At 56.4% G+C, this 15503-nt stretch overlaps 2 protein-coding genes across 5 annotated transcripts; both read left to right on the top strand.

Moving 5' to 3' along the window:
• Positions 1-3712: 3712 nt before the first annotated feature.
• On the top strand, positions 3713-7591 carry LTA (lymphotoxin alpha). Of its 3 annotated transcripts, none has more exons than XM_070418950.1 (4): positions 3713-5839; positions 6158-6257; positions 6339-6438; positions 6657-7591. In XM_070418950.1, the coding sequence occupies exons 2-4, from the start codon at positions 6165-6167 to the stop codon at positions 7067-7069; spliced, it is 606 nt and encodes a 201-aa protein (XP_070275051.1). In that variant the 5' UTR covers positions 3713-5839; positions 6158-6164; the 3' UTR covers positions 7070-7591. The 3 variants fall into 3 exon arrangements, with proteins under 3 accessions (XP_070275051.1, XP_070275052.1, XP_070275050.1); XM_070418951.1 differs by lacking the exon at positions 3713-5839 and adding an exon at positions 5861-5938; XM_070418949.1 differs by lacking the exon at positions 3713-5839 and having other exon boundaries at positions 5952-6257.
• A 1612-nt stretch (positions 7592-9203) lies between these two features.
• On the top strand, positions 9204-11801 carry TNF (tumor necrosis factor). Of its 2 annotated transcripts, none has more exons than XM_070419471.1 (4): positions 9204-9525; positions 10069-10126; positions 10301-10348; positions 10654-11801. In XM_070419471.1, exons 1-4 carry the CDS (start codon positions 9340-9342, stop codon positions 11073-11075), a joined length of 714 nt encoding a protein of 237 aa, XP_070275572.1. In that variant the 5' UTR covers positions 9204-9339; the 3' UTR covers positions 11076-11801. The 2 variants fall into 2 exon arrangements, with proteins under 2 accessions (XP_070275572.1, XP_070275570.1); XM_070419469.1 differs by having other exon boundaries at positions 10066-10126.
• Positions 11802-15503: the final 3702 nt, after the last annotated feature.

Raw genomic sequence — 15503 nt, 5'->3', positions numbered from 1 at the left:
GGGCCCAGGCATCCCGGGTGACTCTGCCTCCCGTGAGGGAGAGCACGTGTCCCCCGGAGATGGGGCCAGGAATCGGTTCTCCGGGAAGGTGTCTGGGTTTCATTAGAGAAACAGGGTTGGGAATGAGACTGGTGAGGTGGAAGAAGGTCTGTTTGGGGCTTGGGGTCCAGTCAGGTCTGGGTTGAGTTAGGAAAAGGGCCTGAAGGACTACCCAGCCGCACAGCAAGTAGCCTGAGAGACCCCAGCGGCGGCAGTGTGAGCCGAGGGGAAGGCGGCGGGTGGGTGAGGAGGGCGGGCATGTGAGCTGGCGCTGGCCAATGGGTAGTGTTTCTGTGTGCGGTGAGTGGGGGCACCAGAGGTCAGGGAAATGGCTTGAGCAGAGGCCGGGCGTCCAAAGCAGAGTATGTTGAGGAAAAGAGCGTGCGGGCGAGGAAGCCCAGGAGCGAGGGAGCGGGTGTTGGCGGCGGGCACGGCGTTGGCATGCCGAGATGCCAGCAGAGCGCTCGGGCTGCGTCCGGGGCAGTGGCACTGCGACCTGCTGTGCACACGCCATGGGAAGAAGAAGGTGATGTTTGAACACCTACTATGTATGACCAGGTTCCTTTCCTAACCCCAGTAATCCTGCCAGCGGCCGTCCAGTGTGCGGGGTGAGTCTCCATGCACGTCTGTGACGTGCTTGGGCCACACAGCTAAGGAATAATGGCATCCTCATCAGGCTCACTTGTGGCAATAAGACGCGTGTACAAACTCCGTAGGTCCCAACACTGCAGATGGTATTAAAAGAGGGAACAGATTTTATAAACTTCAAGAGGATGTCAAGACAAGACAACGGATTGGGTGGTACCAGTGAGGGAAGAGGAGTCTTAGATGACTCCAGGTTTTGAGCTTAGGGGATCGGAAAGGTGATAATGCCCTGAACAAAGGAGATGCGTGGCCGTGGGGAAAGGTGAGTCCATTTCAGACACAATCAGTACGTTTTTATCCAGCTGCCGGCGGGAGCCAGGTGCTCTGCTAGACAGTGGGCATAAGTGAGATAAAGTCACTGCCCTCAGCACGTGCCATCTACTGCAACACACACCACACGTGTACACGGAACAACCACGCAGTAATGGGAGGTGCGCTGCGTGGACGGGGGAGTGCGGGGAGGAGGCCCTGGCCCGGCAGGTGGAGGTTTGCAGCCAGCAGCGATGCAGCCCCAGGGCGTTGGGCCGGAGGAATCGATTTGGGGGTCACTCCTCTCCGTGGAGGTTGAACTCTGAGTGGACAGGATCCCCAAAGAGAGGGCGAGCGGCCGAGCATGAGGACGGTCAGAGGGGAGCCAAGCGGGAGAGAGGCACCTCTGGTGCTTCAAAGAGGTCGGGTTGGGAGGGCTGAAAAGATGGTTTAGGCTCAGGGCCTCGGTGATTACAGATTTTGAGAAGATAGTTTCCACTTACCAGAGGGGCAGAAGTCACCTTACATGGGCCGAGGCATGAGTAGGAGGTGAGGAAAGGGAGGTGGTGGGTACAAAGTCAGAGAATGGCGAATACGGAAGAAACTAAGAACTGTCTCTAGCTCAACCCACAGGTTTTACCGATGAGGGAAATTCTACCAGTTCCCGAAAAAGTGGCTGGTTAGGGTGGTGAGATGTCTCTTGAGACATCACACAGAAAAGGAAGGTGAGAGATGGAAGGGAGAAAGAGAGTCGGGAAGGATTTTTTTATTTTCAAGAAAAAAAAAATTTTGTAAAATGAAGAGGAGCAAGAAAAGAGAAAACCTCAGAGGGAGAAAGGGTCCGGTGAGAGGGAGTGGGGGACAGCTGAAGGGTCCGGTGAGAGGGAGTGGGGGACAGCCGAAGGGTCCGCCTTGGCAGGAGGAGTGCGCCTGAGTTGGGAGGAAGGGAAGGTCTGGGGTGCACAGGTGGCACCCCGGCTCCACGGGACAGTGCCCGGTGTTGCCTCTGCTCTGACCTGGCCTGTGCGGCCCAGGATCATAGCCACTGCCAAGTGACATCTCTACTTGGACGTCTGTCCAATCGATTCAGACAGATCCAACCTCAGGCTCCCGGGTCCCCCACCTCAGGAGCCTGCACTCTCCCAGTCTCCCCATCGTCACCCCCACCTGGCCATCCATCTGATCCATCCTGTCAATTCTACCCCTGAAATATATCCCAAATTTGCCTGCTTTTCTCCATCTTCATGGCTGCCACCATCTTCTCTCCAGGATTGCAGCAACTGCCTCCTAACCGGTGTTCCTGCTCTCAGTGCTGCCTCCTGTGATCCAGTCTAAACCAAGGGGCCACAGGGATCTTTTAAAAACATAAGTCCAATCACCTCCACCTCACATCTCACTGCGCCTTTCTCTCTCTCTCTCTGTATCTCGCACACGCACACTGAATCCTCCAAAGCGTACCACGGTTGACTAAACCCAGATGCTTTACCCTGCTCGCCTGGCCCCTGTGCGTGGTCTGGGCCCGCTCTCCCCTCTCCCTCCCACTGCATCTCCCAGCCCCTCCCCTTCCTCTCTGCTCCAGCCACACCAGCTCCCTTCTGTTCCTCCGCACCCTCCGGCGCCCACTCCTGGACTTTGCAGAAGCTGGCCCCTTTGCCTGGAATGCTTTTCCTCCAAACTTCACCTGGTCACTCTTGGCATTTGGGCCTCAGCTTAAATGCACCTACAGAGAGGCCCTTCCCGACCTGTCTAGCGGAGCTCCCTGCCCCTTGTCAGGCCACTGGCCGCCTTCTCGCAGCGCTCCTGGCCTATCCCTCCTCGGCCGTGATCCCTCCTCGGCGCTTCCTGCCCCTCGCCTCGCCTCCCCTCACTGGGCTGTGCGCTCCAGGAGCCGGGCCTGTCTGACTGGCCGCCACTGCGCCTCCGCCCACAGGAGCGTGAGGGAGGAACCGCGGGCAAAGCAGGCTAAATCTCACTCTAGCTTTGTGGCGCAGGCTGGTCTGCACTTAGAGTCGGGCTTAACCATAGGGTTGGGCATGGTGGCAGCTGGTTTCAAGATTAGCTCTAGAGACAAGGTTGGGTTAGTTTAGAGAATCAGTTTGTTTGGGGTTCATTTATTGAGATGTGTTTAGATTTGATGTTAGGGTTGGGTCTGAGCTGTGATTTGGGTTGAGGTTAAATTTGGGTTAGAGTCAAAGTCGGTATTAAATCCCAATTTCGATTTTGAGGCCAAGTTTAGGTTTGAGGCGAGCGCCGTGTCAGCCGGGTTGGAAGCCTTGGAGAGTCCCCTGGCCTCTGCCGAGACCACAGTGAGATGTGCCCCGAGCGGGGGCACAGGCTCCAGGCACCAGCACCCCCCCCCCGGGAAAGCCCCGGGCAAGCTGCTGGCCACCCCAAGAAAGAAACCAAATTTCACACAACCTCCCTCGAAACTGAGATCGAAACCAAGATTGGCCCATCTGAAGAGGTGCCTTCCACACAGCGCCCCCGTGACGGCCTCGCGGCCTTGCCTCCTCCTTTCTGCCCCCTCGCCTCCCCGCCACCCTCACCTTCCCCTTTCTGTCCATCAGTGCTCGGGCCTTCTCTCTGACCTCACGGTTTCTCTTTCTCACTGGTAATTTCGAGGCCCTTTCATACTTTTCTAGAGCGGCGGTCTCTGTCCACCAGCCCCTGCCATCAGGGAGGCAGAGACACCAGGAAGAAGGACGGACCTGGAGAAAGCTGGGCACAGAGCAAAGGAAAGGGGCAGGAGCCCGGGGGAGCCAACGGCGACCCAAGACAGTGAGGTTAAAAGAGCAGAACCCGAGATGCAGACCACAACACTTAAAGGCGCATCTGTGACCACTGCTCTTCCTCCATCACACCTGCTCAGCCACCAGGGCCTATAGGTTTTGCCTAGAAACTCTCCTCCTTTCTCCTGCTGCGGCCTCCGTAGAAATCAGGCTCCTGTCACCCACTTGCTGGGTCATTGCGAACCCTCCTGACTGGTCTGCACACTCTGGTTTCCCCTCCAGCCCTCCAGCTCCCGCACCCGCTCCACTTCCAAGTAGCTGCCAGACTCGTCTTTCTAACGTACCAGTCTGGGCGGGCCCTGCTCACCTAGCAGTTTGGGTGGCTCATCACAATCACAGCGGAAAGCAGACCTTTCCGTGGTCTCAGACCTCAGGATAGCTCTCAGCTACATGCCACCTCCTTCCCCTGCCGCCGGCACCCAGTCGCACCGCTCAGCACACGCCCTGTCATCTGCACACATGGTTCCCTCCGTCTGAACTTCTCGCCATCTTCTCTGCCTCGATGCCTGGTGCCTGAAGCCCACTCCCCAAGCGCCATGCTTTTCTGCGGGCTGCCGTGAGCGCCCCGTCATGGATCTGTCACACCTACTGTCATGTCCCAGTTACTGCCCTGCCTCCCACTCTGGATTTTGAGGTCCCGAAGGTCAGGAGCCTGTCTTTTGCATCTGTATTCTCAAGGTCTTGTGCAAGATGCTCAGTAAATGTTAGTGGAACAGAGAAAACACTAAGTATATGGGATGAGAACAAAAAGAAATAATAGATAAGACTGTGCGGCAGGAAAGGCAGCGCTGCAGGCTGCGGCGGGAGCGGAAAGCACCCTGTGCACACCCTGGAGGTCACTGAGCTCAGGACCCCGCCCCGGGGCTCAGTGCCAGGGGAAAGGGCCCAGCGCCCGGCGCCCAGGGAGGAGGCTGCGCCTCCATCACCCACCCTCAGCACCAGCCCCTCCAAAACTCTCCGAACGGAAGCCTACGACATTAGTGAGAGTGAGATTGTGTTCAGTCTCATGAAACATGAATAAAATCATCTTTAGAAACCTCGCTTTTTTTAAATCTGCAGCTTACAAGCTAAGTGAAAACTGGCTCATGTTCAAGAATGTTCGATGTTTTTCATGCTGGCCAATTCCAGGAACAGCCCAAAGGCCCTCAGCAGAAGAATGGATGAATCAATTAGAGTCTATTCACACAACAGACATCTCCTCACAGCCGTCCTGCCGCTCTCGCACGCAGCGGTGCCGGAAGAAACCACACACAAGTGAGCGCTCTGCGTGTGGTTTCATTTATCTGCCGTTCACAAGCAGGAAGAACTAATCGATGGTGAGAGGTCAGGGTGGCTGCTGTCCACGGAGGGCACTGACGGGGAGGGCCCTGAGAATATGCTGAGGGTGGTGGCTGCGTGGCTGCAAACGGGCGGAGGCCTGCCAGGCTGCTGCCTGAGAGGAGCCCCTCACATACTAACATGGAGACGCCGGGTCCCTCACACTGAAACAGCGCACTGGCTCTCCAAGTGCAGCCTCAAGGCTGGTGGCTCGGCTGCTACACCCCTCCATCCCGGGAGGTGTTTGTGGGGGGTTCTGGAGACCCGATCTGTGGGGGCCCGAAGGGAAGGCCGGGTGTGCGATGCAGCATCGTGTGTGGGTGGGGACCGTGCGTGTCTCCCAGGACAGCAGACAAGCGTCCCAGGCTCCTTGATATGAAACTTGACTGGGACAACGGGGCTGGAGCATTTGGGACAGACAGGGTGCAAGAGGAGCGGTGGGCCCAGAGAGAAGCCTGCAGCCAGAGATGCCGGGCTGTTAGCCGTAACCGCTCTCCAGGCAGCCAGGCCTCCAGCCCACACCCAGCTGCTGCCCTGGGCTCCCCGAATTCACCGTCCTTTTCTGGAACTCCTAAGCCTGACCCCACTCCCTGGCCCTCCCGGCCCACAAGTCCCCTGACCCCACACCCTTTCCCAGAACCCAGCCGTCCGCGCAGCCTGCGGTTCTCTGGGGCCTCAGCCTTCCTGCCTTCGGCTGAAAGGCAGCACCTCTGAGCCCTGGGGGCTTCCCCGGCCCAGCCGGCCTAGAACCGCCTGCCGCTGCCGCTTCCTCTATAAAGGGCCCCCCGGGCGCACAGCAGGTGAGCCTCTGCCACCCCATCTCCCCGCGCCCCTCGGTGCCTCTCCCCAGCGCCTCCTGCGCCTCCTGCCTGGGCCTGGGCCTGGGCCGTGGGGCTTTGGTTTGTTCCTCTCTCCGTCTCTCTCTGTCACACAGCCTGTTTCTGCCTCCATCCCGCTCTGCTCCCCCCCTCCCTTCCGTGTCTCTGTCTCTCCTGCTCGCTCACCTCGGTTCCCCGACTGCGTCTCTGCCTGTCACCGTATCTCATGGCGCTGTCGCCTGGGGAGGAGGCCGGCTTGGCAGTGCGCCCGCCCCGCCCGCTCACGTCTCCCCCCTGCAGGTCTCCCATGCCACCACCGGGACATCTCTCCCTGCGGAGGGGGCGTGGCGCCCCCCTCCTCCTCCTGGGGCTGCTGCTGGCCCTGCCACCTGCTGCCCAGGTGAGACAGCAGGAGAAGGGGGTGCAGGGGTGGCCCAGCCGAACCCTGGGCCCCAGAGCCCCCAACTCTGCTCTCCCCTAGGGGCTCCCCGATGTTGGCCTCTCAGCTGCGCAGACTGCCCATCAGCACCCCCAGAAGCACTTCGCACAAGGCACCCACAAACCTGCCGCTCACCTTGTTGGTAAACACCCTCCTGTCCCCCCAGACAGCCCCTGGCCCTCCTGCTACCCCCTTCAGGGCCCAAACAGCTGTCTACTCTACCTCCCCCAGCACCCCCCCCCCAACAGGCTCCCACTCCCTGTCCTCCCAACCACCCCGGAACCTGGGCCAGCACCTGCTTCTTCAGGGATTGAGACCTCGGGGCCCAGGGCCCTGACCCCCACCTCTGGCTCTTCCTAGGAGACCCCAGCGCCCGGCACGCGCTGCGCTGGAGAGCGAGCACGGACCGCGCCTTCCTCCGCCACGGCTTCATCCTGCGCAACAACTCGCTGCTGGTCCCCGCCAGCGGCCTCTACTTCATCTACTCCCAGGTGGTCTTCTCGGGGCAGGGCTGCTGCCCCGCGGCCAGCCGCGCCCCCATCTACCTGGCGCACGAGGTGCAGCTCTTCTCCGCCCAGTACCGCTCCCACGTGTCCCTCCTCAGCGCTCAGAAGTCCGTGAGCCCCGGGCCGCAGGGGCCCTGGGTGCGCTCGGTGTACCAGGGCGCCGTGTTCCTGCTCACCCGGGGCGACCAGCTCTCCACCAGCACCGACGGCATCGACCACCTGCTCCTCGGGCCCAGTACTGTCTTCTTTGGAGCTTTCGCGCTGTAGAAAATTCCAGAAAGAAAAAAGATTGGTTTCAAGGCCTTCTCCCCATCTTGCCTCCACCCTGACCATCTCAAAGGTCACCTTGCCTGTGACCATTCCAGCAGTCTCGGATCTCCCTGCTCATGTTACCTGGAGCTTCAAAGAAGGCGCCCTGGGCACCCAGGGTCCCCTCCCCAGCCGCCCAGATCCCACTGCGCTCCCACCCAGAGCTCTGCTCTGTGCTGCCCGGCCTCGCGGACAGGGAGGGCGGGGACAGGGACTGGAGCGGGCACGTCGGGAGCAGGTGGCTGTCTGGAGGCGGGGAGGGGGATTATTTATAAGGAGAAAAAAATAAGTTATTTATTTATGGAGGATGGAGGGAAGGGAGAAATAGGGGACATGAGAGGAGACAGAGATAAGTGTGCCCACCCGATGGGGCGGGGGACATCTCGGGATGCCCTGGAGGGGCCAGGTGGTCGCGGCCAGGCCCTAGGAGAAGAGCCCCATCGCCCAACACCTGCCAGGAGACATCGGCACCTCCCTGAGGCCTAATAAACCTTTTTCTGCGAGATGCGTCTGGCTCTGTCCGTCTGTCTGGGAGGGAAGGATGTCTCGGGGCTGTTTAAGGAATGGAGGGAGGACAGAGGTCTTGGAGGGGGGAGCTGGGAGCATACAGAGAGGCAGGGGCCTGCTGTGGGGGAGGGGCAGCCAGGCCCTTCAGGGAACCAAAGGGTTAGCTAAGAGGGCGAAGGAATAGTGTGGGTTCAGGTCTGGAGTGGGGTTACAGGGAGCTTCCAGAGAGAAGTGACCCCACCGAAGGGTCTTCAGGACTATGGGGCGGAGCATGGGGTCCCCTGAAAGCCTCCAAGGTGAGGGGCTGGGAAACCCCGGGGACGTTTGAGGGAGGTGGTCACGCCCAGGGGCTCTGGGACTAGGCCCTTTCCAGGGACCCGAGGGAGCAGGCGTTCTCTGGGGTCACGTGGCCACACACTGGGCTTCAAACGAAAATCAGAGCCTCGGGTGCCTTTGGAGCCAAGGCTGAAACAGCACTGAGTCCGTCAGAGCGAAAGCGGAAGGCCTGCCTGTGGGGTTTGGGATTCCCAGGCTGCCTCGCTCCCTCTGGGTTGCCCAGGCTTGCCCCTGCTCCTCCCCCTGGCCTCCAGGGGCCCCATCCCCTCCTCTCCCAGAGACCGAGCCCCCCAGCAGGTTTCCCCTTTTTCTTCCTGTCAAGGACTCAGCTCTCTGAAACCCCTCCCGTCTCCAGTGCTGCCCCTATGTGAGTCCTGTGTCGAGTAACACTCCCTCCACGTTCTGCGTGGAGTAGGGTTCGGTATCTGAAAGTGGAGCCGCACAACAAATGAGAGAAAAAGACACAAGATAATTTTGCAATATTGGGGGACCAGGCGGGCAAGTCCCGAAGGACTTCCACCGATGCTCAGGCCGCTCCAAGCTTTTATTTGGTCTTGGGTAGCCCTAGGGTAAGGAGGTTTGAATGACACATGGATTACCAGACAATTTCCAGAAGTAGGCAGAATATCTGATCAACAATAATCAACAAGTATCTAAGGAATTAAGGGAACTAAGGTGGGGATGCTTCAGCTATTATTTCCTAAATTAACTGGGTGGTTCCTAGATTAACTGGGTGGTGCAGTTCTGACCTTTGCTAGGACTTCAAAGGTTACTAGCTTTTGGGGGTCTCTGTCTAAACTCAGCTAGTGAAGACAATGAACGGACTCCGGCATCCTGCCTGCAAATCAGAGGGAGACAGGCCACAGCCCTGGTCCCCAAAAGGAATGGAGACCATGGGAATTTGGGGGCAGAAGGGAACTGGGGTCCTGCCTTTAAGGTCCTACATTCACAACACTGACTGGCCCAGCAAGGCCACCTCCAAATCCAGGCGGGGAGGGCGGCCAGTATCCTTGATGCCTGGGTGTCCCCAACTTTCCAAATCCCCACCCCCGCAATGGAGAAGAAACCAAACCGAGACTGAAGGTGCAGGGCCCACTACCGCTTCCTCCAGATGAGCTCATGGGTTTCTCCACCAAGGAAGTTTTCCGCTGGTTGAATGAGAGCTCCCCGCCCTCCACCCCCCAGGCTATAAAGGCAGCTGCTGGCACAGGCAGCCAACAGAAGCTGCTGAGCGAGGACACGGGAGAGAGACCAGCTCCGGACCCCGGGAAGTGACCCCTCCGCGACACAACCCCCAGAGAAGCGCCAGGCAGCTCTCTCCCGCGGACACCCTCTCACAGCCGCAGCCACAGCCGCAGCTGCCCTGTGCGTCGCTGGGACACAGCATGAGCACTGAAAGCATGATCCGGGACGTGGAGCTGGCGGAGGAGGCGCTACCCAAGAAGGCAGGGGGCCCGCAGGGCTCCAGGCGGTGCTTGTGCCTCAGCCTCTTCTCCTTCCTCCTCGTGGCAGGAGCCACCACACTCTTCTGCCTGCTGCACTTGGGGGTGATCGGCCCCCAGAGGGAAGAGGTGAGTGCCCCGCCAGCCTCGGCTCCCCCCACCACCAAGAGAGAAATGGGGGGAAAGAGGGTGAGAGGTGGGGAGGGAACACTGGAGAAAGACGGGGAGGCAGAAAGAGAAGTGGAGAGATCAGTGAGAGAGAAGGTTGGAGAAAGAGGTCCTGTCACCTAGAAGGTGCTCACTAAACATGTGTTGAGTGAATGAATGAGCAAGCGGACAAGCACATATCAAGAGATGTGTAGAGGGCTGTGGGGCACGAGTAGAGAGCTAGGGAGAAAACAGGTGCTATGAATGAAGGTGCTGAGATGAGCAGAGATGGGAGCTATGAAGGAGATGAGGTGGAGGAAGGAGAAATACAGAAAGATAAAGATAGGGCGTCTGCCTCCTGGAAAGCTCTCAACAAAGATTGTCGCATAGACGGGTGAGTGAGTGAAAGTGTGGATGGAGAGAAAACTAGACACAGTGGGCAGAGAGGACACACCAGCCAAGCAGCCAGCTCTTTCTCCCCGGGGGACCTGCTCTGATGCTAATCCTCCTCCTTCTCCCCAGCAGCACCCTCCTCCTCCCCAGCAGTTCCAGATGGGCACCCTCCCGCTGGCGCAGACCCTCGGTGAGTGTCGCCTAAGCCTCTCTGGGTTTGGGTGGAGTTGGTGTTAGTCCTGGGATGGCAGCAGCGGGGAAATTTACACCTGGGGGTGGAGGGATGAGGAGTGGAGGTCAAAGTAGCAGGCTATTTTGGGGGAAACTTAAGGGTCTCACCTTTTTTTTCCTCTTTCCTCCTCAGGGTTATCTTCTCGAACCCCAGGTGACAAGCCTGTGGCCCATGTTGTAGGTAAGAGCTCTGAAGATGGTCTGGGGGTGTAGAAGCAGGTGGGCTGGGGAGGGCTAGGGTTTGGGAGCTGAGCCCAGGCTGAAGGCAGACAGTCCTTGGAGACCCTGTGAGAAGAACTCACTGAATTCAAGGGGAGGGAGGAGAAGCACCACGGCCTCGGGGGGATACTCAGAGCCCCGTGGGCAGATGGGATATGGGAAGACATAGGGGACAGGAACAGGATGTGGGGGGTGGGCAGGACTCGAGGGCCAGGATGTGGGAGTAGAACTGACAGGGTCACCCTGACTCCCTTTTCCTCCCTCCAGCAAACCAGCAAACTATGGGGCAGCTGCTGTGGCAGAACAAGGTGGCCAACGCACTCCTGGCCAACGGTGTCAGCCTGACAGACAACCAGCTGGTGGTGCCATTGAATGGGCTGTACCTGATCTACTCCCAGGTCCTCTTCAAGGGCCAAGGCTGCCCTCACACCCCCCTGCTGCTCACTCACACCGTCAGCCGCTTTGCCGTCTCCTACAAGAACAAGATCAACCTCCTCTCTGCCATCAAGAGCCCCTGCCAGCGGGAGACCCCAGAGGGGGCTGAGGCCATGCCCTGGTACGAGCCCATCTACCTGGGAGGAGTCTTCCGGCTGGAGAAGGGTGATCGGCTCAGTGCCGAGATCAACCTGCCTGACTATCTCGATTTTGCGGAGTCCGGGCAGGTCTACTTTGGGATCGTTGCCCTTTGAGGGAGCAGGATGTCTGTTCTCATCCGCCTCAGTCCCTGTGCTACCCACTCCTTCAGACCATTCCATCCCCTCTGGGTTAGCAAGGGGACTAGGGGCTCAGGGCTAGGCTCCGAGCTTAAAACTTTAAACAACACTTAGAAACCTAGAACGCACTGTGGTTGGCCTGGACAGCGGGGCACCGGCCACTTCCAAGCATTCAAAACGCAGGTTTGGATGCCTGAATGCAGCCGGGACACCTGGGTGTGGGGGCCGGGGAACCTTTCGTTCTGGCCAGACACTTCAGGACATCCCGTGAGAAGATCTTACCTCCCTTTCTGCAAATGTTCCCGGAAGCTTCCCTGAGACAGAGCGCCCAGAGGGCCAGCTCCTCTATTTATGTTTGCACTTGTGATTATTTATTATTTATTTATTATTTATTTATTTGCTAATAAAAGTATTTATTCGGGAGGTCAGGTGTCCAGGGAGACCCAGCACAAGGGCTGCCTTGGCTCAGACATGTTTTCTGTGAAAATGGAGCTGAACGCTAGGCTCTTCCCACCTGGCCTCCTGGTCTCTGTGTCTCCCTTTGCTTATGTTTTTAAAAATGTTTATCTGATCAAGGTGTCTAAATAATGTTGATTTAGTGACTGACTGTCGCTACATCGCTGAACCTCTGCTCCCCAGGGGAGCTGTGCCTGTAACCGCCCTACTGGTCAGTGGCGAGAAATAAAGTGGCTTAGAAAAGCAGCTCGGTCTCTTGGAATTAACTCTGCATCGGTCGTGCGGTCTGCTCCCTGGAGTCCTCTCTCCACAGGGCTTGGGGTACCTGGACCCCGTCCTAAGGAGACCCCACAGGAGACAGAGCTCAGACAGCCCCACCCAGAGGAACGTGCAGCCCAGCCTAATTACCTCCGCCTCGGGCGTGGGAATTTCCAACTCTGGGAATTCCAACCGGAGCGGGGAAGTCCTGCAGCTCAGGTGCTCAGGTGAGATTTCTGGCTGTTGTGAGAGAGAACCGGGAGGAGCCATGTTCTCTGGCACCTGAGTCACAGCCCAGGGCTTCCAGACATTCAGGCATCTGGACTCCAAATCCCCCTGGGGGCCTGCAGCCCACCTGGCCCACCGGAACCAGTCACTGAACCTCATCTGTCAAATGGAGAGAGGAATGCCCACCACAGACGCAGCCACCAGAGAAAAGCTGCCGCGGTGCCCAGCACAGCACTTGACTCGGGCACTCGGTGAACCCTGGCTTTTCTCCTTTCTTCAGCCCCAGCCTTTCTAGCCCCTCCACCTCTCAGTGGGTAGGACTGAAGCGATAGAAGAAAAGAAAAAGCTAGCAATAAGGTGTGGGGGAAGGGTCCACGGCAGCTTGGTCTCCCTGAATTTTTTGGCAAATGATGAGGGGAGGGATGTGAGGAGGGTGACTTGGAAAGAGAAAAGCACCCCCTACCCCCAGGAGGCTCTTCTGGACACAGTCACAAACAAATATGAAGTCAAAAATGGAGGCGCAGAGAATATGAGCTCTCACTGGGCTCAGAAGTTGGGTTTCCTCCCTGCCTCTGAGGAATAGCACAAAGAAATAAAATGTCACTATAGACAAGCAGCTAAATTACTAAAATCAAGTAGGTTGAGGCCAGAGGAAACAATTTTATTCTTGCTTTAACCAGTCTTGGAACTTAACCTTTTGAACTTTCCAGTCCTGTGTCAATATCTAGATGTACATCAAACCTCCTGATAACCCTCTGTTGAGCCCCTGAAGGACGAAGGGACGAATGTCCATGTAGCCAGACCACCTGGCATCCAGCAAACAGACTGCCCGCCCATCATCTCGAGAATTACTATCTGGAACCAACCCAGAGGCTAAGCATGTGGAGCTGTTTCTTCCCAAGAAAGTACTGTTTCCTATAAGAGCCCTCAGCTTTCTTTCTTTCTCTGAACGCTCTGCATCTTGCCTAGCGGTGTGGCCAGTTTGTAAACCTAGGCCCTTCGAATAAATCTTCACTGGGGATTACTAGCCAAAGCCTCGTGATCCAGCTGCGCTCAGCATTATGGCGGCAGCCGTGGGCGCGAAGGACACTCTGCTTTAGCTCTGGGGCTGCCCCCTTGGGTTGAGCAAGGTGTGTGCTCGAGCCCTTTGTGCTGTGTCGTCTCCATGACAGTCCCGGGATTCCAGTGGTGAGTCCTCTAGGTTATGAATCTCCTTCTGTTACCAGAGAATCAAATTCCTTCCTTGCTTGTGGGAGTGGGGTTCTTACAATATCTCTAGAACTTTCTAAGATTTGCATGGGAGAATGGTGGTTTTCACTGGCGTGGAGTTACATTTCTCAGGTTGTAAAGTCCCTGCCCTTACCCCAGTCCTGAAGGAGGTGCGCTGGGGATCCGGCAGAGCCGAGAGGAGGGCCAGTGTCCAGAGCTTCCACCCATGCTGCAGCCGGGTCCAGCTCAGCCTCAAGCTCATTAAAGTCCCTTCCTCCGTTGTGCAGAGTCCTCATGGCGGTAGGCCATGCGGGTGAATGCAGGAGTCCCAAGAGGGCCTGAGGGCCAAAGACCAAGAGCCAAGAGAGAGAACACCCTTTGTTCATAAATTTAAATATTCAGGTTTCTCACCCTTGCAGTGGCCATGCCTATTCCAGCCACAGCACTCAGACCTCACGGGGCACGTGTCCAGTGCCTTCTCCGTCACCATGGGGAGCAGACTTGGAGAGCGTTCAGCTACAGCTTCCTGGAAAAACTGTGTCCATGGTATGTCTGGTCTTCCCTTTACTCCGTTCCGGTGAATGATAACCAGGTTGTTATAACAGAGTCACTCCCTTTGGTTGAGGTTCAGAACTTTTCCTCTTGGGCTCCCTGACACTGGTGTCTGTGATGGGATGTCCTCTCTCTAAATCTGCTACAGGACAACCCCGTCCGGAACACCAGCTGTCTACGTGTTCAAAACTTAGGATTTATTCTCTATCAAATCATTATCCCAAAGGACCTCAAGCACAACTTAGGACTGCAGTAGCCACTTTAGAGATCTTTTGAAATTCCAAAATTAGTTACATCTTAGGATGTTAAACAACCTGGATGAGAAGCATTTTTCGGTTGGAATTTAGAGGCCTCTAAGAAATGAAATAATTTGCCCTAACCGGTTTGGCTCAGTGGATAGAGCGTTGGCCTGCGGACTGAAGGGTCCCAGGTTCGATTCTGGTCAAGGGCATGTACCTTGGTTGCGGGCACATCCCCAGTGGGGGGTGTGCAGGAGGCAGCTGATTGATGTTTCTCTCTCATCGATGTTTCTGACTCTCTATTCCTTTCTCTTCCTCTCTGTAAAAAACAATAAAAAAAATATATTTTTAAAAAAGAAAAGAAATGAAATGATTCAAAGATAGACAACATCTCCTTGTCTTATTGTCTAACCTTGAGGCTGAACTGGACCAAACATCGATGAGAGAGAAACATCGATCAGCTGCCTCCTCCTGCACACCCCCTACTGGGGATGTGCCCGCAATCAAGGTACATGCCCTTGACCGGAATCGAACCTGGGACCCTTGAGTCCGCAGGCCGACGCTCTATCCACTGAGCCAAACCGGTTAGGGCCATGATTCTCTTTCAAAGGTAAGGGGAACTTACCTTTAACATGGGGCCCCTGAAAAATCCCCAAAAGCTTCTCCCCCAGGAACTCTAGCTAGCCAGTTAGATATACAAACATTTCTGTTCCTCCTCATGTGCCTTTTGGCACAAAATAGACCACCTTAGCCAAAATAACTTAAAACTCTAATAGCCATTAAGAGAAAACTTTAAGTCCACCTCAAGGGCGCTCCCTTAAAGAAATAATTTCAAACCTCTTGGGGGTATTGGAATGAATTCTTTGATTGATATGCAGAAGCTTCTAATCTAAAAGATAAATTGAGCCCTGGCCGGTTCAGTGGATTGAGCCTCGGCCTGCGGACTGAAGGGTCCCCGGTTTGTTTCTGGTCAAGGGCACATGCCTGGGTTGCAGGCTCGATCCCCACTAGAGGGTGTGCCAGAGGAGACCGATCCATGATTCTCCTTCATCAATGATGTTTCTATCTCTCTCCCTCTCCCTACCTCTCTGAAATCAATAAAAATATATTTAAAAAAATAAATAAAAGACAAATTGATTTTACCCTGGATGGTATGTTCAGTGGTTAGAGAGTCAGCCCACACACTGAAGGGTCACGGGTTCGATTCCTGGTCAAGGGCACATACCTGGGTTGGTCCGGGTATGTGCAGGAGGCAACCAATTAAGTCTCTCTCTCTCTCTCTCTCTCTCTCCCTCTCCCTCTCTTTCTCTTTCTCTCTCTTTCTCTTTCTCTCCCCTCCCTCCCTCCCTCCCTTCCAGTCTCTCTAAAAATCAATGGAAAAAATATCCTCAGGTGAGGATTAACAAACAAAAAAAGACAAATTGATTTTAAAAGCGGTTCTAAAATGGTCCTGAGGAAGCTT

This window comes from Myotis yumanensis, unplaced genomic scaffold (assembly GCF_028538775.1).
Source record: "Myotis yumanensis isolate MYYU_CA2020_CCGP unplaced genomic scaffold, mMyoYum1.0.hap1 SCAF_6, whole genome shotgun sequence".
NCBI lineage: Eukaryota > Metazoa > Chordata > Mammalia > Chiroptera > Vespertilionidae > Myotis > Myotis yumanensis.
The sequence above is the reverse complement of the archived record's forward strand: the minus strand, read 5'-3'. Positions and strand labels throughout refer to the sequence as shown.

What these genes read in the sequence shown, in the direction of transcription:
- TNF (XM_070419469.1), top strand. Translation starts at nt 9,340, where the DNA reads ATGAGCACTGAAAGCATGATCCGGGACGTGGAGCTGGCGGAGGAGGCG. An exon ending in TCGGCCCCCAGAGGGAAGAG is followed by an intron (nt 9,526 to 10,065) that starts GTGAGTGCCCCG and finishes CCTTCTCCCCAG; the next exon opens with CAGCACCCTCCTCCTCCCCA. An exon ending in CCCGCTGGCGCAGACCCTCG is followed by an intron (nt 10,127 to 10,300) that starts GTGAGTGTCGCC and finishes TTTCCTCCTCAG; the next exon opens with GGTTATCTTCTCGAACCCCA.
- LTA (XM_070418949.1), top strand. Translation starts at nt 6,084, where the DNA reads ATGGCGCTGTCGCCTGGGGAGGAGGCCGGCTTGGCAGTGCGCCCGCCC. An exon ending in CCCTGCCACCTGCTGCCCAG is followed by an intron (nt 6,258 to 6,338) that starts GTGAGACAGCAG and finishes GCTCTCCCCTAG; the next exon opens with GGGCTCCCCGATGTTGGCCT. An exon ending in ACCTGCCGCTCACCTTGTTG is followed by an intron (nt 6,439 to 6,656) that starts GTAAACACCCTC and finishes GGCTCTTCCTAG; the next exon opens with GAGACCCCAGCGCCCGGCAC.